Genomic DNA, 21,064 nt, shown 5'->3' with positions numbered 1-21,064 from the left:
AAAACAAGTCTCTTTAATATTTCTTGTGATACTGGTTTGGTGGTGATGAACTCCTTTAACTTTTTCTTGTCTGGGAAACTCTTTGTCCTTCAATTCTAAGTGATAGCTTTGCTGGGTAGAATAATCTTACTTGTAGATCCTTGCTTTCCATCACATTGACAATTTCATGCCAGTCCTTTCTGGCTTGCAGAGTTTCTGTTGAGAAATCAGCTAACAGTTTTATAGGAGATCCCTTTTAGGTAACTAGCTGCTTTTCTCTTGTTGCTTTTAACATTCTCTCTTTGTATTTAAATTTTTGTATTTTAATTCTGATGTGTTTTGGTATGGCTCTCTTTGGGTTCACCTTGTTTGGGACTCTCTATACCTACTGGATTTACATCTCTATTTTCTTTGCCAGGATAGGGAAGATTTTCATAATTATTACATCAAATAGGTTTTAATCCTGTGTGCTCTCTCTTCTCCTGAATGTTAGTACACTTGGTGTCCCAGTGACTTCTTAAATTATCTTTATTTGGATAGCTTTTTCCTTTTTTCTGTTTTGATTGAGCATTTTCCGCTACCTTATTGCTGGTGTAGTCCTCTGTTTCATCTAATCTACTCTTGATTCCCTCTAATGCAGTGGTCACCAACCAATGGTCTGACCACTGGTGATCCGTGAAGTCCAAAAGTTTGTAGACCGCTGGTCTAGATGGTCATCCTGGCCCTGCAGCCCCCACCTCAGCCAGCCATGCCCCCATGAATACATTAAGATTCATTTTTATGAAAAGTGATCTAAATGTGAGCATGTGTTTTCCTGTGGCTTCCTTCGGCACATCGCAGTGAAGTGTTGCGAATGCGGATATGGCACAGTGATGGCAACAGCTCTGATGGACCCAGCCCGCGGGGCGTGCACTTGCTGGAAGGCATAACACGGAGGTTCTCAACCTGTGGGTTGCAACCCCTTTGGCGGTCGAACGACCCTTTCACAGGGGTCGCCTAAGACCATCCTGCATATCAGATATTTACATTACGATTCATAACAGTAGCAACATTACAGGTATGAAGTAGCAACGAAAATAATTTTATGGTTGGGTCACAACATGAGGAACTGTATTTAAAGGGCCAGAAGGTTGAGAACCACTGGCATGATGCATCACTTTTCTTGTGGTATTAGTGTCATCTACCAGCTCAATTATATAATCCCCTGGAGATGCATTTTGAAGGAGGCAGCTGGTTGTCTCTGTATTTTGCTCCTGTTTAGAGATCTTTCGCTTGAAGGGTCCCTCATGTTTGAGCTTGTAATGAAGGTAGAGGAAGTGGAAGGCAAAGGTGTGTGGTGTGTGGTCGAAGGACACCTGCCTCTCTGAACCATACTGGGTGATACTCGGGTTCCGAGGCTTCCAGAAGGGATTGCAAGCCAGGTGGTCCGGCTGTAACAAGTCACAGGCTCGGGTTCTGAAAAATAAAGGGTGATATTTGCTTTCGTTTTTAATGGAAGGAAAAGGGACAATCTTGACAAATCTGTCTCAAACTTCATATTCAGGAAAGGTTGAGATTCCAATAAAGTTCTTTTTGAAGCTACTGTTGAGCTGCTTCAGGTCCTTTAGAATCAGTTGTTGGAATTGTCTTCCCTCTGACTTCAGCTTCTCCAGTCTTACCCGAAATCCTTTTAGGAATTCAATGCCAAGGGCCCCTGGGGACCAAAGAATGGTGACTGCCACTTGGTCGTGGCAGGCGAACTGACTGATGGTGATGTTCTGGGTGTCAGCAATCACACGCTTCCCCACAGGATTCAAGTATGTGGAACAGTCTGATTTGATAAGTAGGGAACCAAGGTTGGAACCCAGGCCTACGTCAGAGACAACCAAAGGGCCAATCTGGAACAGATGAGGCCCATTCTGTGTTTTGTCATATCTGAAGGTGATGTTGTGCAGCCCCACTGCTTCTCCTAGCCCGGCCCTACTCCTGTCCAATCACAGGTGTTGGTGCCCCATGCTCTGCTGAGAACTGCCCCCCCTCCCCCGCCACCCTCCCTCTCCGGTCACAGCCAGCTGTGAGCCGTTTAGACAGGTGTTGACAGGGAAGAAGACAGAAGAGCTGCAGCCTCGGGGCCATGGCCATGTGCTCGCCCACTTTGGCTGGCCATAGTGTGCACCCTGGTCACCCGCCGCAAGCCAGCCTGGAGTGGGTGGTGGTGCCAGGGGCAGCAATGGCAGAGTGGGCTGTACCATAAGTGTCCCTTTTATCTAAAAAAAAATTTTTTTTGTGTTAAAATGTCTCCACCCTCCCCCTGGAATTCTAGCTCTCCTTTTTGTTATTTTTTTTTGGTATGTTATGTTTTTATCTTTATACGAGGGGCCCAGTGCATGAATTCGTGCACCTTGAAAGGAACTGTGGGCCCTGAGGCTGCAGTAGGCACCGATCAATTTTGGCACTGTGTGCCAGCAATGAGTGCAAGTGGAGGATCCAGTGCCAGCAGTGGTTGTGAGCAGGGCCAGCGCCAATAGCAGGTGCAAATGCTGGGTGGGACTGTGGTGCACGGGAGCAAAGAATTTTCAGTAACTACCAGAGGCTTGCCCCGATGACAGCGACCAGCTCCCCGCCTTGGTCTGGCGCCCCTGTTCACATGCTCCACCATCCCACCATGTTCTGCACACGCCCCCTGGTGGTCAGCGTATGTCATAGTGACTGGTTGTTTGGTTGTTCTGGTTGTTTCACCATTGGGTCTATTTGCATATCAGCCTTTTATTATACAAGATTTTCTACAAGATTTCTATAAGAGACACACCTTATGAGTTGGTCATACTTTTATATAATACTAGAGGCCTAGTGCACAGGGTAGGGTCCCTAGGGGCCTCCCTTCCCTCAGCCGCCTGCCTCCGGCGCTGACCAAGGTGGGCCAGCCAGGCGGAGGGGGCTGCATGTGGTTGGCTCACCAGCCTGCCCCATGGTCGAACTCCTGGTGGAAGGGACGATTTGCATATTAGGCTTTTATTATATAGGATGCTAACCTTAAACTTTTGATTGGATACTTTATCCATTTACATATCACAGTTAGAGATAACATAGGGTTCACACTTGCCGCCTGATATTTGTTTTTCCTTTTTTTTTTCTTTTTTAATCCTCACCTGAGGCTATGTTTTATATTTATTTTTTTTCTTTTTAATACAGAGAGGGAGGGAAAGAGAGAAAGAAACATCAATGTGAGAGAGAAACATCAATCAGTTGCCTCCCGTAGGAGCCTCCACTGGGGATCGAACCTGCAACTTAGGTATGTGGCCTGATGGGGAATCAAACCTGCAGCCTTTTGGTGTACATGATGTTCCATCCATTTGGGCCAACAAGCCAGGGCATTTCTTTTTTTGGTTGTGCTACATAGATATTTTCTACTGTGTCATAGTGATTCACTTTTCCCCCTATATATTTTTGAACAATATTTTAGTAGCTGCCTGGGGATCAAAACAATCTAGATTGGATTAATACCAATTTAATTGCAATAGTTTATGGAAGCATTTGTCCAATGTAGCTCTGTTCTTCCCATCTTTATGCTGTTACTGCCACAGATTACATCTTTACATATTGAGTACTCCTCAATACTGAATGATAATTTTGATTTTTAGAAATCATAATAACTAATTATAATGATAATGATTAGTTATTGATCTTTATAATTTCTCTTTATTGACATTCTCTATATCAATAGAGAGAGGGATTTTATATCTAAGACCATTATTTCCTCTATGTTATCTCAACTAAGGCGTATTTCTGTCATAGATGAACACAACTTTTCCTTTCTAAAAGTTTTGACATTTTAACCTTTGCTTCAGGTCTTGGACCTTGTCATGGTGATCCATTCCTGAAGCCTGATATTTTGGAAAATGTTCTTAAGAACTGATATTATTTCACTGCTAAAATACTCAATGTTTTTAGTTCCTTTGAGCCAGTTTATTACTCTGTAGCATGCAATGGGATTTATGTTTCTCCTGCTCACAATCATACCCATTAATCACTTAGAACTTGGAAATGGAGGAAACACAAGACTGCCTGTTACTAGTTGAAGAAAGCAAGACTGAAAATTTTACCTTCTCTTTCCTGAGGATCAAAGTTGGTGGAATTCACTTCCAAAGTTATTGGATTTAGCCTCAAGACTTGATTCATGTTTTTTGTTGCTTTTATGTTTTATATACTTTCTTTTTTTGGTCATCAATCTTGGTTATGTTGGATTTTACTTCAACACCTACTCAACAAATAAGAAAAAATAATTTTGAAAGCCCTTTAACATTAACATTTATAATTATAAATGAAATCATGCTGCTTATGTTCTTTGTAATTTTAATAATTAACACTTTGTCACAACTTTATTTTAAGTATATTTTGAAGATATTCTATGCACTTGCTTTTAGGGAGGTAGGTTTAAAATAGGAATTTATGAATCATATAAACAAACAAGTGAATATATTAGAGATTAATAGCAAATACATGATGATTATGATATATGTGTGATTTGATTTACTATGTTCCTTCAAGGAGTAAGAGGTGTGTGGAGAGAACATTGGTTACATTTTTTTTTGCTGTCAGCTTCACAAGTGTCTTCTTGATGTTTCGAGCCAGTAAGTAGTAGGAGGGGTGTCAGGTGAGGGAATGGGCATGTGGGAAAAGGTTATGCTGCCAGGGATCTGCTTCTTTCTTTTATAATCATAGGTTTGATGACTAAAGTCTTATGGGAAGCAAGAAATTCTAAACTCATACTATAGAGAATAAGGCAAAATTACAAGTGCATTTAAAATATGTCTGCTATTATCACTAAGTTGAAATTAAAGGTAGAAAGCAAGAAATTGCTATTGGATGCATTTTGAACACTTTCTTCTTCTTCTTTTTTCTTGCCCATGGAAGGAAAGCTTATTACCAGTATAAATGTTAAAGAACCTCAAGCTGTTTCTGAATTTAAAACTTTACTTTGCATGATAACCTAAAGATTAACCTTTATTTAATTTCTGACAAAATACAGAATTTACAGTGTCATAGCACATAACAAATGTCATAGTTTATATTTATAAAATATCCTACTTATTTAAATAATTTATTATTTTATTGCAAATGCTACTCTTATTACTTATTAGCATAATGTAGCAAATCTGATTTTTGACCAAACTTTAAAAAATAAACATGATTAATTTAAGTAATTTCCTTGACAAATGAAAGCAATTTTTCCTATATATTTATGAATGTTTTTTTAGTAGCTGAATATTTATAAACAATAATATTTGCATTGCTAATAATATTATTTAAACTTAAAACAATATTTTAATATGGCTCTTTAGGCTTATTTAATTAATCACTTGCTTAACATTTGCTTTACCTGCTGAATATGAAGTAGGAACAAACTGATAGTCCACTTGTATCACTGTGATACCGTCATCTAAATTATGTGTATGTAATAACTAGAGGCCCAATGCACGAAATTCATGCAAAAGTAGGCCTTCCTTCCTCCGGTTGCCAGCACCAGCTTCCCTCTGGCACCCTGGACTGGGGCTTCCCTCCAGCCACTGGCTGGTACCCAGGACCCAGGTTTCCCTGGCAGGACGTCCAGTCTAATTGGCATATTACGCTTTTATTATTATAGATTCCAGGGAGTACATTCTGTTATTGCTGGAATTTCAATTATGCATCAGACTATAAGTAATCATTAATGTCACTGCTTTCTGCTTAATTAGAGTACAATTTTGGAACAGGTCTAGGGAAAAGAGGTATTTAAAGTTTCATAATGTTACTATTGATTACTAATGATGTGACAATTAAATTTGATTTCTAACTTAGTTTTAAAATACCACTAAATAACTAGGGTAGACATATCATCATAACATCATCAACACCATTTTTTAATTCTTTTTGACAAATAGTGGCACACCAAATAGAGTAGCAGAAAATAATGGTTCCCAGATTATACACTACAGCCTTGTCAAGTATTACAGGAAATATATGAAAGTCCAGAGAATGTTATTTATGTATTTATTTATTTATTTTTGTTTATCCTTATCCAAGAATACTTTTTCCATTTTCTTTTTTTAAGGGAGAGGTAGAGACAGAGAGAGAGAGAAACATTGATTTGTGAGAGACACATCGATTGGTTGCCTCCTGCACACACTCCAACCGGTAACCGAGGCATGTGCCCTTGATTGGAGTCAAACTCGTGACCCTTCAGTCCATAGACCAACACTCTAGGACTGAATTTAAACAGTAGTTGGCACAGTCTGTACTGCAGCATACAAGAGAGTATCAGGACTCAGTGTTGGTTTCCATAACCTTGGAAAAAGCTGGGACTATTTGATCCAATCCTTTCTGGAGAGAACCACAACAAACAATGATCTCTTTTGAATTCCTCATTGAATTGATTATTTTGGAGGGCAGTCCTAACATATTGTTTTCTCTGGATACCATCTTTGCAGAATTATAACTTTCTACATTATATAAGCTAAATTGGGTTGTGGACTGCAGCCCATAATAGTTCTATAGGGAATATAATCTAAATTGGTTATTTCAGTGGGGAATATAATGAAGTAAAAATATCAGATCATTTGCAAAAGCAGATGATGTAGTTAAATGTTTAATTCTTTGAGCAAAAATATATTGATCCAATGTGGATATAAGCCTGAATTACTGCCTGGTGTATTAACTAAGTTTACCAGTGATTACCCTAAATCTAAATGCTGACTCTTGTTTCTAATAGCTCACTTTCTCTCACTGGTCTCCAAAGAGGACTCTCCTTCAAACTTAAGAAGCCGAGTTTTTCTTCCGATGAATAACCTGCATGCTTGTCAGGTATTTGAAAGCACACAGCACTTTAAAACTTTTTACACTTGGGAACTTCTTTATTATAATTGTTTGAATATTAATTATTTTTTTTCACAGGTTACATTTTATTACTTCTCCAGCAATATGAGTGGCAAATTAACAGCTGGCCTTCAAACTACACGTGGGGGTCCTATTCAACCTTTATGGCAAAACATTGCTGGGCCCCAAAATCAGTGGGAGAGAAAGGTCATCAGAATTCAGTGCTCCCAGAAGTTTCAGGTACGTTTGTTATATTTTCTAGCTATTTTTGAAAGAAAGATGATAAGATTTAATTTTTTAAAAAAGAACTTCCTTTAAAAATATGTTTTTTTATTGATTTTTAGAGAGTACTAGGTGAATTAAAAGTGGGATGACTAACTGTCCCATTTGGCATAGGACTGAGGGATTTGCCAGGACTTTTAAGAGTTGAGACCAAATAGTTCCAGGAAATTGGGTTGAGCAGTCACCCCTAGAGGACACTTAAAAAAGGTTTTAAGTTTATGTATCAAAACTGGAGTTGATAAATATTAAGATATATTGATATATCAGTAAAATATAACCTTCTAATTTTCTCCTTAAATTCTTGAATCCTCATTTTTTTTTCTTTATTTCTCTTACTATTCCAATGTCCTATTTCTTTTCATTTATTCTTAAGGCTCACTTCCCTTTCAGACTTTTCTCATGCTTTTGAGAGAACAGGGTTGTTGGGTAATGAGGAAATAGACTGTTTAATTAAATACTAATTCCAAATGCTGCTGACATGAAATAATTGTCATATTCATTTCATGGTTAAACTCAAATTATTCAATACAGCCTTTACTTTCCAAAATAATTTTGAGAAATAAAGTCAAAGCAAACCTTTAAAATATAAACTTATTTATACAACCTAATAAAACTTATGTATGGTGGAAATTATAATCTAATAATTATTACAAGGCTTCTTGGAAAAGTATTGCATATTTTAACATTTGGGACAGCCAAGCAAAATTTTCCAGTTAAAAGAGGATCTTAGAACATTTTATTCTGAATTAATTTGCTTTTTAAACCTGATTTGTGAGCCAATTTAGCCCAAGTGGGTTTCTTTTATCATATTTATTAAGATAGTGTAATATAGTCAATTTTATAATTTTGTTAAAGAGTGCAAAATCATTTGATATGTGATGAATTTAGCATTTGCTTAAATATAGTCTTGAATTGGATTTAATTTTAAGTTCAGCTATTTTGAATGGCTAAGAGGAAAGGCAGGAGAATGAGCAGGGTTGCTATTATAAAAATGAAATTATAAGATATAAGAATGGCATTTTTTTTAATTGAGCTGTCATAAAATCACAGTATTTTGGAATTTTCAGGCTTTTGTAAACTAAATGTGTATTCGAAGAAATTAAAAGAAAAGCACTTAGTAGATGGTTAAATGACACCTGGACAGATAAAACTTAAATGGAATTGTATGGTTAGAAACACAGTTCTGTCATTTTGAGCCTTTGCACTCAATTTAAATGATATATCAGTGTGTTGGGAGGTTATCTTAAGCCATTAGGCATTAGGCGTTTAAATGATTGATTCACTTATTTAACAAAGGCTTATTTGGGGCACTAAGGATGCTGTAGGTGGGATTCAGGGAATGTTCCCAGCTCCATATTAATGGGAAAAGAGTTTTTCCCCAGCTCTATTGAAATAGAATTGACGTGAAATTAGGTACAATTAAGGGTACCTAGTGATGATTTGATGCAGGTATGTATTGTGAAATGATTATCAAAATAAAGCGAGTTAACCCATCCATCACTTCACATAATTATAGGTTGTTTTTGTTGTTGTTGTGTGCTGAAAACATTCAAAATCTACTTTCTTGCACTGGCTAGTGTGGCTCAGTTGGTTGGGCCCTGCCCCATGCATCCAAGGCTTGCCATTATAATTTCTATAAAGACACTTGCCCAGGTTGCAGGCTCAGTCCCCAGTAGGGGGTGTGCAAGAGTCAGACAATTGATATGTTTGCTCTCACGTCATTGTTTCTCTCTTCTCTCTTCCTCTTTGTATAAAAATCAATTAAAATATTTTAAAAATTAAAAAAATCTACTCTCTTACCAACTTTCAAGTACATATTATAGTATTATTAGCTATATTTACCATGCTGCATGTTAGATACCCAGAACTTATTCATCTTGTAATTGGAAGTTAGTATCTTTTGACTACCATTTCCCTTACACCACAGCCCCTGGCAAATACCATTCTGCTCTTTTTAAAAGTTATTATTATTAATTGAATTTATTGGAGTGACATTAGTTCACAAAACCATACAGGCTTTAAGTGTACAACTCAATAAAACATCATCTGTACATTGCATTGTGCACCCATCACCCAAAGCAAGGTCTCTTTCCATCCCCCTTTCTCTACTCTTTGTTTTCTAGGAGTTTGGATTGTTTAGATTATACATGTAAGTGAGATTATATATAATATTTGTCTTTCTTTGTCTGACTTATTTCACTTAGCATAATACCATCTAGATCCATCCATATTGTCATAAATGATAGGATTTCCCTTTTTTTCTGAATTATTTCTTTGTATGCATACGTGACATTTTCTTTATTCATTTATCCATCCACAAATACTTGAGTTGTTTCCATATCCTAGTGATTATGAGTAATGCTGCAGATAGGGGAGTATAGCTATCTCTTTGAGACAGTTATTTCATTTCCATTGAATATATACCCAGAAGTGGGATTGCTGGATCATATGGTAGTTCTATTTTTAATTTTTTGAAGAAGCTCTATACTCTTTTCCATGGTGGCTGGACCAATTTACATTCCCACTAACAGTGCATAAAGGTTTCCCTTTCTCCACATTCTCTCCACTCTAACATGTGTGAAGTATATTTTGCTTTTGATTGCATTCTTCTAATAATCAGTGATGCTGAGCACCTTTTCATTTTAGCAATTTGTACAAATGTTTACTCAGGTGCTCTGCCCATATTGTTTATTTTCTATTGAATTGTATGAGTTCCTTACATATATTGGATATTAACCCCTTACTGGTATATTGTCATCAAAGAGAAAATTTTTGACAGGCTTGGGAATGAGACATAATGTGTTCCTGGATTTGGTGTGTGGAATGAGAATCCAGACACCAATAATGTATCTAATTTGTTGTGGCTATTTAAGTGCTAGAAATTCCTAGTTTATTTCTTACACTTCTCTTCTTACTCCCTTATGCCTCTTTGTCTTTTCTCAGTAACAACAAAAGCAATAATACAGAGCCAAGAGTGCTTTTGAGGGGATTGAGTCACATTGACTAGATGCTGCAGGATGAACCTGCTGAAGTCCTTCTGTCTGCATGCTTGTATAAACTTTAATGACTGACATGGGAATCTTGTTTATATATGAATATTATCAGTGTTTACACATCTTCTCCATCTTTCAAACAGAGTGGATGGTAAAAATGTCTTGAACTATCTTCTTATGTCAAACTGTCTCTCTTTAGGTCAGGCTTTTTACTGGTAGAGCAACTCATTTGGATGTTGGGCAGAGCTGGAACCTGTTGGTTTTGTAGGTTAGACCTTTTATTTTTTTATTATATTTTTAAAAATATATTTTATTGATTTTTTTTTTAAAGAGAGGAAGGAAGAGGATAGAGAACCAGAAACATCGATGAGAGAGAAACATTGATCAGCTGCCTCCTGCACACCTCCTACTGGGGATGTGCCCGCAACCAAGGTACATGCCCTTGACCAGAATCGAACCTGGGACCTTTCAGTCTACAGGCCGATGCTCTATCCACTGAGCCAAACCGGTTAGGGCTAGGTTAGACCTTTTAAAATACCTTTCTTGTTTTTTTCAGCTGTCCATTCCCAAAGGGCACATTGTGTGGGTTGTTGATTAAATATGTGTAGTAGCTAAATATAAAACTTAAAATTCCCAAGTTTATCATCTCCAGTGTAGCTGAGGCAGCAGGGTTATTCATTTGAGTGCTTTAAAATGCAACAGTGGCTGCATCCAAAGCAGACGCATGTGCAGTGTATTAATTTGTTTCCCCAAATATTTTGTTGCTGATATGAAAACAGTGCTGCTACCTTACAGGCTTTGTAAAAATGAGGAAATAATATGACTCTGTTGGGACCTTTGGCTACATCAATCTTTCAGGTTGCAGGTATGCCTTAGTTCTCTCCTGTCAGCAAGTGAGCAGATGTTCATTTGCTTCTGTTTGGCTGGGCCAGAGATGTGCTGTGCTTGTAATACTGCCTGTCACCATCCAGTAGCTCATTCCTGAAAAGCTATAGTGAGAGGCTTATTGGAGGGCATTTGTAATCAGTATCTCCAGACAGTGTCTGCTGCCTCATCAATTTACAAGCCTCTGAGAATTATTCTGTTTTTCCAATTTCTGGTCATTTTAAAGCCATCCGTGCTTCCTTTAGAAATATATAAATAGGAGATTTTAGACCCACCTGGACCTGGGCTCAGCATGAGTTTCTGAGAAGCCCTCTGGACTGTGAGGGCTTTTTCACTTCATCTGTAAAATACTGGGTCCATCCCTTCAGAAAATTGAAGCATGCTAATTTTTGAGAGACTACTGCTACATAAACAAAGAGTGGTGTTTATGCATTTAGTCAACAAAGACGGCTGCATTTCAGTAAGTCATGAAGATGTTTAAGGAATAATAACAACCACCAATTTATTGAGCACTTGCTATGCGTAAGGCACTGCGTTTAGTCCTTTGTGTATATTATCCTATTGACCCTTCACAGCAGTCCTCTGCAGTAAACCTATAATGTACCCTGTTATTCAGTGAGGATTAGGAGCTTTAGACGGTGGAATAACTCCAAGCAGATTAGTTTGATTTCAGATATCAATCATGTAGTCACTGAGCCATGACAATTTTTGTCATGTGAAAGCAGTATGAGGATTTATAAGCTAGAAAAACATCCAACCCCCAGGTTTGGTCAGATCTGTTGCATGAATAGCTGTTGCATTAGATGTTCTTTGTCTGCAGTGTTGGGTGAAGCCATATTATTATGCATTGTATGGTGCAGTTTAACCACAATCACATTTTTCAAAATTGCAGACATAAGCAAGTAATTGTACTGCTGTCCTAAAATGTTCATGGAAGCAAAGAATAAAAGAGTCATAACATAAAGGAGAAATTTAGTCCCCAGTTCAAGTGAAACCTTCCTTTATTACCCGCTACCCTCTTTTTTGTTTTGAAGGGAACCCGTGTATTGGTGTTATGGATAGAAAGGAATGAATACTATGTTGCTAAATATATCACTGACAATGGTTTTCAAGTAGAATGTTTGAATTCTTAAGCTAAATGAGCAGTCAGTGCCTAAATTTTACTAGTAATAAGATATGGAAGTTTTTTCTTTTTTTTAAGGTCTCACCTGAGGAGTGAGGATATTTTTCCCATTGATTTTTAGAGAGAGTGGAGGGGGGGAGAGAAAGAGAAAGAATGAAGAGAGAGAGAGAAAGAGAAACATTGACATGAGAGAGGCACACTGATTGGTTGCTTCCTGCTCGAGCCCAACCAGGTCCAGAGATTGAACCTGCAACCAAGGTATATGAATCAAACCCATGACCCTTCAGTGTGCTGGCTGATGCTCTAACCACTGAACAAAATCAGCCATGGCTGGAAGCATTTTTAATATGCTATTATTTGCTTCTCATTTCTTTGATATTCCATTTAGAAATGCCAAAGAATTTTCAGCAGCCCCCTATTCGGAAACAGTAGATTCTTAAAAATATATATATATTTTATTGATTTTTTTTACAGAGAGGAAGGGAGAGAGATAGAGAGTTAGAAACATCAATGAGAGAGAAACATCGATCAGCTGCCTCCTGCAAACCTCCTTTTGGGGATGTGCCCACAACCAAGGTACATGCCCTTGACTGGAATCGAACCTGGGACCTTTCAGTCCACAGGCCAACACTCTATCCACTGAGCCACACCAGTTACAGCCAGAAACAGTAGATTTTATAAAAATAGACAAAAAATAAGTTATTCATACAAATCAATATGAATTGTTATCTTAATGCTAAAAATTCTACTCTCAAAGTTTTCAAAATTATAATCTAAGCCATTTTACCTTTTAATTCAAGAATATTTACTATCTGAACACATGATGGGGACAGAATTAGTCATTTTTCCTGTTTACTTAGGAAATAATATTAAACATATACTACTAATTAAGAAAACTCTAATATAATAACTATCATTATAAGAGTTTCTGTTCCTGAAGTTACTTTTATAATCCAAGTTAGGTTCACATGCATTTACCTGCTGTCAAAGTTTTGTGTATTTTTATAAAATATTTTTTTAGTGATTTCAGAGAGGGAGAGGGAGAAAAAGTTAGAAACATCAATGATGAGAGAGAATCATTGATTGGTTGCCTCCTGCATGTCCCCTACTAGAGATCAAGCCTGCAACCAGCCGTGTGTCCTTGACGGGAATCGAATCTGGGACCCTGCAGTCTGCAGGCTGATGCTCTATCCACTGAGCAAAACCGGCTAGGGCCTGTCAAAGTTTATTTAAGATTTAAATCAAGTAGCTCAAGTGCTGACCCCTTCACTTTCTTCAAAGGCTATCTTCTCTTAAAATGTTAGGGCTGAAAGGAATTTGTCTCATGTTTACTATTGGATCAGAGCAGGCCAAACTTGACTTTCCTGATGCTGCCAACTCCTAACTCCATTATCTATGTTGTAATCTGCTTTGATTTTGCCACTTTTTAACTTTTATTATTTCCCCTAACACAGTTAAAACGAGGAGGATGTTTGGGGAAAAATATCCTTTGCCCAAGTTTTGAAGAAAACAAGGAATGTTAAACACCACTTCCCTAAGAAATACAACTACTATACCCCAACACAGCCTCTGATCACAGGACCTGGCTTTTTAAATCATCTTAGGATTCCACTTTCTTCTATGTTTCAACCCATCCCTCTTTTTGGGATCTCAACCAAAATCCCTGGAAAATCTTTTTGTAGGAATATATGTAACTAGATGATCTAGTTATGCCTGATGGATCTTGTGTTTTGTGGCTACTGAGAGCCGTTAGTAAATTCCCCTACACTTAGAGAAATAGAAAAACATTTCCTTTTGTTGGATCAGTGCACTCAAATGGTAACCAATTTTCATACTAACTTTTCTTCAGTTATACGAAGTTAACAATAATTTAGTAAAATCAATAAGTATGTTATGTGTTACAAACTCTGATGAGGAGAGGGTTGAAGGTAAGAAAGTAATTTAAATTTAATTTACTTTATTAGATCATGTGTGAAGATAGAGGATTAGAAATAGGCATGGAAAGAAGAGAGGGTTTCCTAGGTCTTGATTGATTGGACATGGACTGAACTAGAAAGTAGTTCCAAAGGTCAATTTGAAGTTTTGAGCATCTTCGGGTACTGTTACCGGATAAGAGAGGGACTCATCTCCCCCAGTTGCTAGTAGAAGTGAGATTCTTGGACTAAGCACTTCTGGAAGCCCCCATGGGAGGATGAATATTGTAGAAAGTTTTATTTACTTGGAACTACACCCTGGGTTTTTGAAGTCCCATTTTCCTTAGTACAGTCATAAAAAAATAGAGCTCAGCTGGGGTTTCAGTAGAGCTCAAATCAGAGCCAGTGTCCAGAGTCTCCTTTCCATGTGGGAGCCATGTCTAATCCACCATCAGGATAGCTTATCTTGTGCTTCCTGCTGCAGATCATTGGTACATTGCACACAGGATCTGCCTGGCTCTGGGCTGTATGGGCGAATGCAAGGAAGCAGAAACAAAAGAGCCCAAGGAGTCACGAGTCACATGCCAAGAGTAACAACAGAGAGCAACAAGAGAGAGAATTCCTTTGTTAAGGGGGATTATGCATTCCCACATTTTCATGGGCTTGCAGTAGCCACACTCATTCTGGCCAACCATCTCTGTCCTCAGGTGTGATTGTCTTCCTTATGTCACCCCAAATTTACTGGGCATGTGTTTATGTTCCCTGGGGAGTGCAAAGTTGCAGCTTCCTGGTGAAGCTGCCCAAATGACATGCTATAACTTATGGCTTTCCCTTTTTCCTTTCCTATCTCTCTATTAAAGAGGGAATATGCAAATTGACCATCACACCATCACAAAGATGGCAGCGCCAACAGTGTAGGCTGGGTTCCCATAACGAGCCTTAACAAGCAATCAGCAGGATCTGAGGTTGCATGGCGCTGGGCTGGGGCAGGAGATCTGAGGCTGCGCCCCACACCTGGTGGGGCTTGATGGGGGACCTCAGGCCATGCTGCCCACCCTGGCACCGGGCTGAGGGATCTCAGGCCATGACCCCCAGCCCAGCGCCAGGCCAGGGGACCTGAGGGTGCACTGGGAGACCTGAGGCTGCACCCCCCCCCCCACCTGCTGGGATTTGACAGAGGACCTGAGGCTGCATCCCCCACCCTGCGAGGCTTGATGGGGGCCCTGAGGCTGCACCCCTCACCCAGTGGGGCTTGACCAGGGACCTGAGGCTGCCGGGCCAGGGGACCTGAGGCTACACCCCCTGCCTGGTGGGGCTTTACAAGGGTGGAGCCAGCTGGGTTTGGATCTCGCCCAATGGGGGCGGGGCCAGTTGGGTCTGGGTCTCACGTGATTTTGAGGCACCATGGGTGGGCAGGGACTTGACTCTGGGTTCCATGGCGTGCCCCACACTCTGAAAGGAGGAAGATTTTCATATACATTTTACTAATTTTCTTTCATCTCTGACACTTCTATTATAGAGAAAGGGCAAATAGCAATATTAAATATTTCCTCTAATCCCCTTTTAATGTGCATGAATTTTATGCACCGGGCCACTAGTTATTAATAAGTAGCTAATTACAATGATATCAGTACCATTGTCAGAGAGTGAAGGTCAGGTGACAGGTCCAGTTCAAAGGGAAAGAACGTTATGAATTAGAGTGGACTTAACACTATCTGAGTGAAAATGCACAGCAGGCTGTGGAGATGTGGGAGGAGAGCCCAGGAGAGAAGTTGACATTTGTGATGTAAATTTGTGTTTCATCAACCTGGGCGACAGTTGAAATCCTGAGGATGAATGGGTTTGGGGAAAGAGTGTGGAGAAAAATAGAAGAGCCTGATGATTAGTTAATGCCTATTTCTACTTATCTCTTTTAATATGCTACTATAGGTGTGTATAAGCTCAGCTCAGCAATGACTGGAGAATGTATCTATATGAAAAGGCTTTCAAGAAGAATGAAATGTTAATCTGCAGAGAATAGATTTTTTTTCTGTAAACACAGTATTCATATAATAGCTTAAATATTTTAATAAATCTGTTATAGTTATTTAAATACTATGTATCAAGTGACGCTGTCCATATAATAACTCATTTATCCCTGTAAATGCTTTATTACACAGGTAATAGCCTCGTTTTTGTCAATACCCTTTTACAAAGGAAAAACCGAGGCACAGACATCTTGAGTAACTTCTCCAAGGTCAGGTTGCTATTCAGTGGTGTAGTGGGTACCTGAGCCCAAGTAGTCTGCTTCCAAATATACGCTTTTATCGCTCTTCTCTACTGCCTTCATATAAAACCATCCCTACACAACAGTCTTTGATAGATTGGTCCTGTTTTTAGGTCGTCACACGGTTATTCTGTTTTATGTGAAGAGAAGTTGGCTTTTTTAGGGCTACTTATTGACAAGTTGCTCAATAGGTTATGGAGATTTCTTTCCATATTTTTAACAGACTTGCAGATAGTGTCTGGTTTGATCAAAATGTATCAGTGCACCATGTTGTAAGGAACAGAGGAGAATGCAGCACACCAAATGATCTGCTGGGGTTGACTGCATGCAGACCTGTTGTTAAGCTCAAAAGCAGTGCTGACTCTTTAAAATAATAAAATGTTTATATTATAAACAAGGCCTACCAATGAACACAAATTTAATGTATCCATGAATTGAGCCTAAAATGTCAATGGTATTTTTAGTAAGGGTGGGATAATACCCTTTACCAACACACCTACTTTCTTTTGATTTAAATAATTAGGAGACTGGAGAGTAGTTTTTTTCTTAGTTTTTCAGATTAATTATACCTAAGTATTTTCTCTTGGTGCAGACATGGGCTAGCTGCACATCACAATATAATTTTCAGTTACTGTAACAATAAGTCACTGAACAACCATTTCTGGTCAATGTCTCAAGCTATGTTTAGATCATGGCAGAAAATGTGGAGGATAGCACAAGGACATCCAAGGCAAGACTGTGAGTAAAATTCAGAAAACCAGAGGTGAAAATGTGGTAAAGTTGTGAAATGCCAAGAATAGAGTTCAAGATGGAGCCTGGATACAAAAACATAAATACTAAGTAGTATGAACACATGGGAACCAAACACAGAGGATGATTATAGGGCAGAAGCCAGGTGAATATTGTATCATTTCACAAGCATGTTACCTAACCTATGCTAGACATGTGAGACACAGAAACGACTGTATTTTTTCCAGTCTTTTCGCATTTATGCTTTGATCCCTTTCCACTTGGACTTGGCATGGTCACCCAAGTGCTTCTAGGAAGTGATGTTTCTTTTTTTTTTAATATATATATATTTTATTTATTTTTTACAGAGAGGAAGGGAGAGAGATAGAGAGTTAGAAACATCGATGAGAGAGAAATATCGATCAGCTGCCTCCTGCACATCTCTCACTGGGGATATGCCCGCAACCCAGGTACATGCCCTTGACCGGAATCGAACCTGGGACCTTTCAGTCCGCAGGCCAACGCTCTATCCACTGAGCCAAACCGGTTTTGGCAAGGAAGTGATGTTTCTTATTTGTATGCTCTCTACCTTAAGATTGTGAGATAGTGATGTTCTTTGCTTTGTATTTTTGTTTATTTCTTTTGTATTTTTGGGCAGGTTGTTTTCCTTTCTTTAAGCTTTGCAAATCATTTTATTTTATTTCATGTAGGTTGTTTTTCAAGGTCAACTGATTTCAACTCATGAACAGGATGAAGTCATAGCTATTGATGATATATCTTTCAATTCAGGCTGCTTGCCTGCAAATGGTAAGAACTTTTTATCATTTTGATCCTCATTGTGTAGAATAAATTCAGTGCAATGCAAACTTTGTAATGACTTTGATCTGCTCTTTATTTTTACCTGATGTTTTAGAATGTCCTGTTTTCCATTGTGTAATAAATTGTCTAACAATGGCTAGATCTATGCCAGAAGTGAATATAGGCTATTCTTCACTGACTCTGATGCTATAAAGAGTTGAAGGGGATAATTTAGTTTCAGATTTGAGACCTTGTAGCAGTGTTTCCACTGGCTAGTTAAATCTTACCAAGAGAACTCTGTCCTTTCTAGCAAAATGAGAGAAAACTGACCTCCACAGACTTGAAATTGAGTTCTTGCAGAGTTGATGTGATTATTACATTGAGAGACACAGTTATAATTAGTTATAATTTATTTTCTATTTAAACTGAGATAGCTACATTGATAAACTACATATATCAGATCTAAAAAGGATCCATATTGGTCCCTTATATTAATTGAATAGTATTCAATTCCCCATTCACATTGTTATCAATAGAAAAGACCAGTGTTAAAATTTAATTTGGTTAGGTAAAATGAATGTAGTCTAATAATCAAGCAAGAATTAGTTGACAGATTTTTTCCTTTCTACATTTTTCTTACTCTAGTATGATTTATAAGAATAAAGATAGTTACTTTTTAGAGAGGATTCCAAGTTCTAATTTGGTGTAAAGATATGGTAATTGTAGTAAATATTCCAAGAATAGAAGAGATGGATCAAGAGAAACCAAGGAATCTTGATAAATGGTGTCTGTATTGTGCTTGGGTTTTAAACAGCACTCTTACTTATAGGATAAGAGCCTACAAATATGTAGCACCCAGAACAAGATAGGGATTTATAGGAACTGTTGACACTGGAACACATAAAGGTCTCTTTCATCTTTGCATTTTTTGTAGTCAGCATATCTTAGCTAAGAAATCACTATATAATAAGTTGAATATAGATAAATTGAAATGGAGAATTTTAAGAGAACAGAATATAACTCACTCATTTCTAGAAGTAAATAATTGAAGTATAAACTTCAATACCTTTTCACTAAATGAAGATAACATTTTTAGCTTTATCAGAAGGAATGCAATATATCAGGATAGAACACATGGTTAACTTCAGGGAAAGCAAACTCTAGTGACTACTCTGCTATTTAAATCTCTCCTAATATGCCTTCCTCTGTTACCCAGCATGGTACTGTATTCCTGGGTCCAGAGCACAGCCAGCTTATGCTTGAGTTTTAATGAGACTTCTGGCTCCAGACCTTGATCACTTCATCGGTGTTTTGATATATCTCAGCTTCATAGTTTCTACAGAAATTGGAGTCCACCAAAGTGATCCCTAACTAGTCCTAATCATTGGCCATTCTAGCTAATCACTCTCAAAGGTGAATAAGGCAATAAAATCAGCTATTGGTTGGACTTTGTGAACTGTTAGGAATTTAAAAATGAGCTGCTGTCATTGAAATTATTTGCATTACAAATTTACACAGGAGCATGCTGGGGTTGTGTTTTGGAATTGAGATCACCTGCAATAGGACTCTACTATTATTTCAAGCATGAACTTTCTCCTTGGGAACCAAAGCCATTTCCCTAATTACCGATGATACATATTCTGGGTCAAAGGCCAATGTAAATGAATCATAATAAATTACAAAAGACAAATACCAGATCTTTTAGTAAGCACTCAGAAGAGCTCTATAGAATTATTATAGAAGTAAAAAAAGCAATAGTAGTAGAAATAAGAGCATCAGAAAGTTAGACATTAAAGGAAAAGTTGTGGTCATATAGAAAAATATTGCAGCCTACAATTTCTATGATAATAGTTCTAGATAATGTTACCATAGTGTTTTTGAGATGGTGTGAAAATAAAGTTCACAAAAGTTGAGGCATGAGTTTTAAAGATAACTATTGGCTAGACCTTTCACATGGATATTAAATTGATACAAAACTAAAAAAAAAAAAATCTAAGACTGAAGTCTTCGATGAATATGGACAGCAGTATGGATGACACATGATCCCCAATAAATTGGGGATCATTAGCCAAGACGTTTTTATACATGGAAGAATAAATCAGTGTATAGGAGCAACAATGGAAATTTAGAGAAATGGCAAAATTAATTTTAGGCCTTGTGTTTTATGGGGCATTGGAAAAGGATGTCAGCCCTTGGGAAAGGTACAGCGGAAGTGATCTTACGGAAAAAGCTAATATTCAGGTAAGGTCACATCGTGTGCTCTTTAAAAGTAAGTGAAGAAAGTTTTGTATTTTGTTTCTCAGAGTGAGCAGTGAGGGGAAAACAGTGCTAGGAGTATTAATAATGGAGAAATAGGATAAAGCACGATGGGATAGGATTGGCATTTGGATAGAATTGCGTTTTGTAAATGGCAGGAATGTGAGAGATGGTAAAATTATGTAACATTAAATTTCCAAATGAGGCTCTCCAGTTAAGTTCAGGCACTATCATGATAGACTAAATTTAGGTAATCATCAGAATGACATGGAGGAGTGATTGATTCTGGGCTTCACTGCAGACCTGCTAGAGGGGAATCACTGAGGATGGGGCCTGTATTTTAAATAATGTTTTCAGGACATTTTTTGTAAAGCTAGCCAATCTCAGTTTTAAGAATAGAACTGGTATTTGGGATGTTATTTTTATGTTGATTATTATACTTGACAATGACTGCGCTGAGTCAGAGCTAGCTATCTAGAATCAGAGGTTTCTGTATCATGCGGTTCTGGTAATTGTGGTCAGGATAGGGGAGCATCAGAGACATCAGGCAAAGCCAATGCAACATGTTTTGTATATCTCCATCAGAAAATCCTACTCCAGTGGAGGGTAGAGTTAAGAATGTATTTGGATGCAAGAAAACAGAAATGTTCTCTTAGGTGACTTAAGAAAATAGAGGAGATAGGTAGTTATGGTAAAGTTTCTTCAATACACCACATTAGATACTATTTAGTACTAATTATTAAAGTCAGGGAAGAAGGGATTTCCTTAGTATTTGCCTGATGCTTGTCATTTGATGGTCCCAAATGACTGTTGAGGCTCTGTACATCTCATAGGACAGGAAGAAGGAAGAAATGGGAAAAGTCCATGTTTTTGACCATGTCATTGGCTAGACAGTTTTCATGGACTTCCATCCTCCAGCACTGTGAGAAAATAAATATCTGTTGTTTAAATCACGTGTTCAAACCGTCCAGTATATGGAACTTTGTTGTGGCAGCCCAAGTAAACTAAG

At 38.0% G+C, this 21,064-nt stretch overlaps 1 protein-coding gene across 1 annotated transcript in view; it reads left to right on the top strand.

Moving 5' to 3' along the window:
• Positions 1-21,064, top strand: part of MALRD1 (MAM and LDL receptor class A domain containing 1) — a 628,376-nt gene that overhangs the window by 35,524 nt on the left and 571,788 nt on the right. Inside the window, exons 3-5 of the mRNA XM_036345532.1 lie at positions 6,707-6,798; positions 6,889-7,050; positions 17,712-17,808. Of these exons, the coding sequence (XP_036201425.1) occupies positions 6,707-6,798; positions 6,889-7,050; positions 17,712-17,808 (351 nt within the window). The remainder of the gene's footprint in view (positions 1-6,706; positions 6,799-6,888; positions 7,051-17,711; positions 17,809-21,064) is intronic.

The sequence above is a fragment of the Myotis myotis genome, unplaced genomic scaffold (genome assembly GCF_014108235.1).
Source record: "Myotis myotis isolate mMyoMyo1 unplaced genomic scaffold, mMyoMyo1.p scaffold_m19_p_1, whole genome shotgun sequence".
Taxonomy (NCBI): Eukaryota; Metazoa; Chordata; class Mammalia; order Chiroptera; family Vespertilionidae; genus Myotis; species Myotis myotis.
The sequence above is the reverse complement of the archived record's forward strand: the minus strand, read 5'-3'. Positions and strand labels throughout refer to the sequence as shown.